Source organism: Quercus lobata, chromosome 2 (assembly GCF_001633185.2).
Source record: "Quercus lobata isolate SW786 chromosome 2, ValleyOak3.0 Primary Assembly, whole genome shotgun sequence".
Lineage (NCBI taxonomy): Eukaryota > Viridiplantae > Streptophyta > Magnoliopsida > Fagales > Fagaceae > Quercus > Quercus lobata.
The window spans coordinates 58,090,105-58,097,518 of NC_044905.1; the positions used below are offsets into that span (position 1 = coordinate 58,090,105).

The following is a 7,414-nucleotide window of genomic DNA, read 5'->3' on the forward strand; positions in this document are numbered from 1 at the left end:
CATTCTATAAGGAAAAAAAAATCTATAATCTTTACTTCTTCTTTTTTGATAATTCGATAGTTGAGAAAATGAGGATTTGAATCGTGGATGTCTCGTTGGAAACATCAAGAGTTGCCAACTAATTGAGTTACAAAGTTCTTGATATAATCTTTACCTTTAGACTTCCTTCCTTTTCTAGAAGCTAATGGTAACCTACAAATTATTTTATAAGGCTTTCGATTATTAAAATTTTTTTTTTTCTTTTTGAGAAAAGATTATTTAATTTATTAATACTATTAAATTGCACCCCTTTACTTCATGAAAAAGTTTCTTAGCAAGCAAGGTGTTTTTTTAATTTTTTTTAGATGTATTTATTATTTTTGGATTATGCATCATCATCAGCATCATCCAGCAATGGATAAAGACGTGTATATTAATGGCATTATGGTATAATTACAATATCAACTGAGAGTCTCGGACCAACGTAATTAATGATATAGTGTGTGGTATAGTAACTGTTACAACATTCTGAAAAGCGTCTCTGCTTCTATTCTCTAGCACCAACCCAGTTCTGGTTTCTTTCAAAACTTGAACAACATCCTTCTCTCTCTCCTTTTGTGTGTCTGTGTTTGTGTGTAAATAACAAGAAAACATAGCAAATCTATGGCTACCAACAAGTTTGCAAACATGTTGCATAGAAACACGCACAAAATTATTGTAATTCTAGTCTATGCAGTCCTTGAATGGATCTTGATAACCCTTCTCCTCCTCAACTCTTTGTTCAGTTATTTGATCAAGAAATACACCCATTTCTTTGGCCTAAAACCACCCTGCCTATGGTGTTCTAGAGTTGATCACATATTTGAGCCTGGTAGCAATGCAAACTCTTATAGAGATCTTGTATGTGACACTCATGCCACTGAGATCTCCAAATTGAGCTACTGTTCCACTCATCATAAGTTGGCTGAACCTCAGAATATGTGCGAGAATTGCTTGGCTTCCCGGCCAAGTAACAGTGACAGCTACGTAGGAAGGACACAGAAGATTACTTTTATTTCATGGGTGAGTGAGAGTGAGAACCATATTGAAAATGTTGAAAAGATTTTCAGGTGTTCATGCTGTGATGAGAGCTTGAGCTGCAAACCCTACCCTCCTTTCTGGCTTTTAAAGCCTTCTTGGGGTGCTTTGAGTTATACCCAGAATGACAATTTGGTTATAGAAGCCGTGGACGATGACAGCAATGAAGGGAAGTACGAAGAATTAAGTAAATCTGGTTCTCCGGCGCATCAGAGAGTGACTGAGAATGAGATCCATAGCGACAATGAGGAAGAAGACCGCGATGGTGATGATGAAGGGATAGCAGATGAACATGAGATAATTTCTGCTGTCGGAAGTTTTAACATCACGGAGGATTCTTCGAGGTCTGTAATGAACTTGCAATGTGATGAAAAAGAAGCAGATGAAGGTGAAACAGAGAGTGCTATTAACACCATGGAACTTGATACAAATGGTACTAATTCTGTTTATCAATCTTTAGATAGTGCCATGATTCAGTGTTTCCCAGGACAAGATTACTCGGTTGAAATCATAAATATGCATCTTAAAAATCAAACTGCTTGTGAGTTTAATCGTTTAATCCCAGTGGAGTTGATTGATTCTTCAACTACTGCAAACCAAGGATTATGCAACTTGAAAGAGGAAGATCTGAGAGAGCATGATCATCAAAATGGAGTTTCTGATTCTGAGCCATGGATTGAAATTCAATTCAATGTTTCAAGAGAGGTAGCATTACAAATTATGCCTGAGAGTACAGAGGCAACTAAAGAAGAACTTGATATGGTCGGGGAAGGATGTAGACAAGTTGAAATTACTCAAGAAACTCCAACTTTATCCCTCAAAATTGAAAAATTAGACATGAAAGAACCAGATAATCCAAAAGGTACATAGAAATTCTTGCTTCTTGTTTATGAAATTTTCCATTACAATCTGTGTGTTTGACTGTTTTCCCCAACATTGGTTCTCTATACTCATTTATGCTTTCAATTTATTGATAAAAAGCAGCGCATGGAGAAGAAACAGATTGTTTAAATCTGTTGTCTGATCAAAGTTCAGCCAAGACCTTGATAGGCACAGAAGTGTCTAACCATGCCGCTGACCCTGACCCTGACCAACCTCAAGCTGAACAACAAATTTCTTCATTGCAATGCTTACAAGATCAATCTTCCACAAATGATGATGGTGTAGAAATTTCTACTGCCCCAGACATTGTTCGGAATGACCTCGGTAAGCTATAGAAATTATCTCCAATTATCAGATGATCAACTTTAAGAAAAGATACTAGTTAATGCAATATAGGTTCTAACACAAAATTGATTTTACTAGGTCCAAATCCCATGGAGAAAGCTACCCAGCAAGAAAAAACAATATTGGCTGAAAAGAGTCAAGAAGGGATAAACCATCATTCATCCATGTGTTTGGAGCCAAATGAAATAGAGGAAGACAAATTTCCTGATACACCAACTTCCTTCGACAGTCTCCATTACTTGCATAAGAAACTACTACTATTTGAAAAGAGAGAACCAGGAGCGGAAGAGTCTCTCGATGGAAGCGTGGTAAGTGAGATGGAAGGTGGAGATGCAGTTACCACTGTTGATCGGCTGAAAGCAGCACTAAAAGCTGAAAGAAAAACTTTAAGTGCTTTATATGCAGAACTAGAAGAAGAGAGGAGTGCATCTGCAATAGCTGCCAACCAGACAATGGCGATGATAACCAGGCTTCAAGAAGAGAAAGCAGCAATGCAGATGGAAGCATTACAATACCAGAGGATGATGGAAGAACAAGCTGAATATGACCAGGAAGCTTTGCAACTTATGAATGAGCTCATGATCAAGAGAGAGAAGGAGAAGCAAGAACTAGAGAAGGAGTTGGAAATATATCGTAAGAAGGTGTTGGATTATGAGGCAAAAGAGAAGATAAGAACCATGAGAAGAATTAAAGATGGAAGTGTAAGAAGTAGAACCTCTTCTGCTTCTTGCAGCAATTCTTGCAGCAATGCGGATGACAGTGATGAATTATCAATTGATCTGAATCGTGATGTAAGGGATGAAGATAATGGCTACTATGGCCATCAAGATAGCAGTCAAAACAACAGCCCTGATAATGAAGTTTTAAATTTGGAAGAAATGGCACTAGATTGTGTAAAACATATGAGTGCTCTTGATGAGTCATTGGTAGAATTTGAAGAAGAGAGGCTGTCTATTCTAGATCAACTCAAAGCACTGGAGGAGAAGCTAATCACAATGGGTGATAATGAAGGATTTCTTGAAGATGAAAAGTCAATTGAGCATACCTCAATGTATGGTGTTCAAGAGCTTGAGGAAAATCATGAATTTACCAGTCCAGAAGAAAATGAAATCTCAAATGAGTTTCCAAAGGATAAACATTTTCCAGACAGAAAAACAATGAGTTCAATGGCCAAGAGCCTCCTTCCTTTGTTGGATGCCACCGATAATGAAAACGAAGGGTTATTATACGAAGAAAAAGGTGAATCTGAATATGTTGATATGGAAAACTCCTTCATATCCAATTTTGAACTGGATGGCAAAAAACTAGCCATTGAAGATGAAGTGGATCATGTTTATGAGAGATTACAAGCTCTTGAAGCAGATAGGGAGTTTCTAAAGCATTGTATGAGCTCCATTAAGAAGGGAGATAAAGGAGTGGATCTCCTTCAAGAAATCTTGCAACATCTTCGAGATCTGAAGGCTGTGGAAGTCCGAGTGAAGAACATGAGTGACGATCCTCCAAGTTGAAATTTAAGTTGACTACCACAAATGAGAAGCAAGAGGTAATATTATAATACTACCTGTTATATTGTATTAGTATTTCCATTCTATCTGATATAGAACTGCAATGGAATTCTACTTCATATCAGACCAGGTTTGAATTTGCATTTAATAAATGTGTTTGATAAATACAGATTGCTTTTCTCCGAGGTGAGCAGGATGACTCTGCAGATGAAAGTGGTTGGATAAACCACTTCATACAGTGCACATTGGAAAAAAAGCTCATCAAAATGTATGCTTTCTAGTCCCAGGAAGTCTCTTGATGGAGAGGGAAATTCCTGGTAATGGTTTGTTTGAATTGGTGCATGAGATGCAGACTACAGAATTGAAGTCTGCTTAAACTTCTAATTTTTCTTTTGGAATTGAACTACTACAAGTTTGGTGCAAAGCCAGAGATCGGAGTTTCCTCAACACCAACCTTTCCTAAGCAACTGTGAAAGATGTAGAGGAGTGTGTCTGCCTGACCTAAGTGTATAAGTCAGGGCACTTGGGGCTCAATTTTGCTTTTTTTTTTTTTTTTTTCATCTCTTTAGTTTTAATCATGTTTCTATTTTTGATGGATGTGAGAGGGAAGAGCTTGGAGGAGAAGACATTAACTTTTTCTTCTTCTGATCTTTTCATCCTTAAATTTCATATGGAGTTTCAGTATCCGGGGGCCAGAAGTTATATGTATACCACATATATAAGTTATGTCTATACTATTTGTGAGTGGGGGTCATATTGTTGTTCTAGTTGCCTTTATTGTTTCAGTTTGTTAACCAGTTCATGGCATGGAAAGCTTTGAACGGTGTGTAGCAGAAATCTTGTATTACACACTTTTTTATTAGACAATTATAAGTTCTTGGTAGTTAAGCTGCTAAGGTTAAGTTTTTGCTAGTATAGGTTATTGTTCATTAGAATTAGCATCTTTTCCCTTCAAAGTTCACAGCGTAGCATAATATCATATGTACATAACCAAAGTAGCCTTATTAATTGATAGAAACCTGTAAAGCAAGATATTTATGCTTATATGCAGATCTTTTCTAAATAGGGCTGAAATCAAGAAGAATCCAATGTGTAAACTTTCCCACACCCACCCTCATCTTTATTTGCTTTTCTTGGTTGCCTTTGGTCCCTGAAAAATAACCTGAATTTTGTTTTATCCCCAAAAAATTTCTGTGTCAATTTAGTTCATATGTTTTCAAAACTATTCACTTTGGTCTTTGTATATGCTGACATTTCCCTTTTATGATGCTGCAACACATGACAGACTTAAAAGAAGCGAAATGAGCAGACACCTAACTGTTTAAGGGGGATGAGTGAGCCACAAGATAACTATAGTCTTACAAAGGTGGTACTGTCTAGGTCTTTATCAAAGGTAGGGTTTACTGACGATGATTCTGGGTCCATTATATGTGTCACATTATCATAAGAAAGGGACATGTTAACAGTTTCCATCATTCTATGTGACATGGTAGTATAGAAGAAAGTTTTTGGAAAATATTAGGACTAAATGGGGACAAAATTTTACAAGGATAAAACTAAAATTCTTTTGATTTTTCAGGGACCAAAGGCATTAAAAAATAATAATAATAATAATAATAATAACTATAAAAATAAATAAAGAAAGAAAGAAAGAAAGAAAGCCATTTTCCCCTTTCTTTTTGGCTAGATGAATCCACTGTATAAACCAAACTTTTCAAACATATACCCCAGTTTGATTGCTAGGATCTAGGTTTAAGTGGGCAAATTTTCTTGTGTCAAAAAGTGATTTAATTAGGATTGTATACATTGCAAGTTTGTATGGTTAAGTAGTGGTCAGTTGCTGCTTTGAAATCTCTAGTTCCATGATTTGATCAACTAAGTTTCTAAATTTTGTTGCATGGTATAATAAATTGTGCCCAAGCAGTAATGCCACCTCAATGGACTAGGATCCTTTCTGATGATGTCGGAAATAATACCACCAGTGAGTCACACGTTCCTCGCACGATCGCCAACGGCACCTGCACAACAAAAGGGAATAACCTAGCAGAGAGTACCGGTGTGGTACCGGCCAAACACCCTCCGAAGGTCAAGTCAGTACTATTCTCACTACTCTAGAGTGCTAGAGAGGGTAAATTATGCGTACCCCAGTTTGTGAGGATGCTTGGGCTTTTATACTAGTAGAAGGTTGACCTCTTTACCTTGGAGTAGAAGTCCTTTCCTTATAGGAGTCCTTTTGAGCGTATTTTACGGGATCTTTTCCTTATGGGGATCCTTTAAATATTATCTAGCGTGGGAAGCAAGTAAACTTGTGCCCGGTCCGTCAGCTTCAATTTACCTCCGTCACCTTTGTTATGCCGTCAGCATTTGAGCCGTCAACCACGGAGTCAGCTGATCCTATGACCGTCAGCATAAGCACCGTCTGTTACGACCAAAGGAAATGTATTAAACCGTCGGTTTTATGTCCGTCACGGTTAGGCTCTCCTTTTATCCTCATCAGGAGTCTTCGTCACTCTTCAGGATGGCCAGTTTTATGTGCTCTTCCTACATTCCTCCGTCAGCCTGGAAACAATGCCGTCGGTATAGTTTTATCCCGTCACGCTTGTCCAGCTTGGACCGTCACTCTCACCTGACTAATTTTATCCTCATCACTTGCCCCCTACTCCATACCTCCGTCAGACTCTATACTGACGGGTTATGGAGTTGGTTTATAGGGATATCGTTCGCGTGGATCTTGTGCATTTAATGCCTTGGACAGGTGGCTTGCTCCTATTGGCTCTGCGTTCGACGAGACGTCGCCTCGTCTTCCGCGCCATTTTTTTTGTATATAAGCAGCGCTTCCCCTCATTTTTCACTATTTCATTCTTGCTGATCTTATGGAGAGAAAGACCGTCGCCCTTCTTCGTCAGCCTTACTTCCGTCGGCTTATCTGTTGCTGCCTTTTAGAGTCGCCCAGAAGGCCTCCATACTGGTAAGTTTTCATTTCCTCTTTCCCTTTTTTATTTTGCCTCATTGGTACAGTCGTCAGCCTAGGTACTTAGCTTAAACCCGTCACTTGTAGGTAGTCAGATGTCAAGTAACGCGTCTTGTGAGGAGTCGTCAGTCCGCGAAGGAGCGGGCTACGACGAAACCTTTGGTTCTGGAGATGAGTCAGACTTCTCCCTTCCGTCAGAGAGAGGGTCGTCAGCCCAATCTCCTGACGACGATAAGAGTTTTGCCGAGGGAGATGAGTATGAGGGAAGAGGGGATGGAAACGACGGGGATGGAGTGGATGTTGACGGAGATGATAGTGACGGGGATGAGAGTTCCAGTGAAGGAACCTCCGAGGGTCCTGGAGATAGCCGTCCCTTCATCCTTCCTGAGGATTGGGCCGTCAACAAATTTTCGCCTGGGATGAGTGGTAAAGTTTTTAGGGAGTTACGGGTCCGTTACCAAATCCCAGACCACATCCCCCTCCGTCTCCCTACAGAGGATGAGAGGTGTTATTCCGGAAGGACAGCTGACGTTGGCATGTATGATGCCATGTTTGCTGCGGGTCTGAGGTTACCGTTGACGGCCCTACACCGTCAACTTGCTGACTTCCTTGGAATATCCGTCACCCAGATCGCCCCAAACGCCTGGAGGACTTT

The 7,414-nt window shown here is 39.4% G+C and overlaps 1 protein-coding gene across 1 annotated transcript; it reads left to right on the forward strand.

The window, feature by feature from the left end:
* Positions 1–462: 462 nt before the first annotated feature.
* On the forward strand, positions 463–4,700 carry LOC115975959 (myosin-binding protein 2-like). Its single transcript, XM_031097015.1, has 4 exons — positions 463–1,918; positions 2,041–2,262; positions 2,362–3,826; positions 3,959–4,700. The coding sequence occupies exons 1-3, from the start codon at positions 643–645 to the stop codon at positions 3,789–3,791; spliced, it is 2,928 nt and encodes a 975-aa protein (XP_030952875.1). The 5' UTR covers positions 463–642; the 3' UTR covers positions 3,792–3,826; positions 3,959–4,700.
* The last annotated feature ends 2,714 nt before the right edge of the window (positions 4,701–7,414 follow it).

Bases quoted from the DNA above. Each gene is read 5' to 3' on its own strand.
- LOC115975959 (XM_031097015.1), top strand. From the start codon at position 643: ATGGCTACCAACAAGTTTGCAAACATGTTGCATAGAAACACGCACAAA. The intron at 1,919-2,040 runs GTACATAGAAAT...GATAAAAAGCAG, and splicing joins AGAACCAGATAATCCAAAAG to CGCATGGAGAAGAAACAGAT. The intron at 2,263-2,361 runs GTAAGCTATAGA...TGATTTTACTAG, and splicing joins CATTGTTCGGAATGACCTCG to GTCCAAATCCCATGGAGAAA.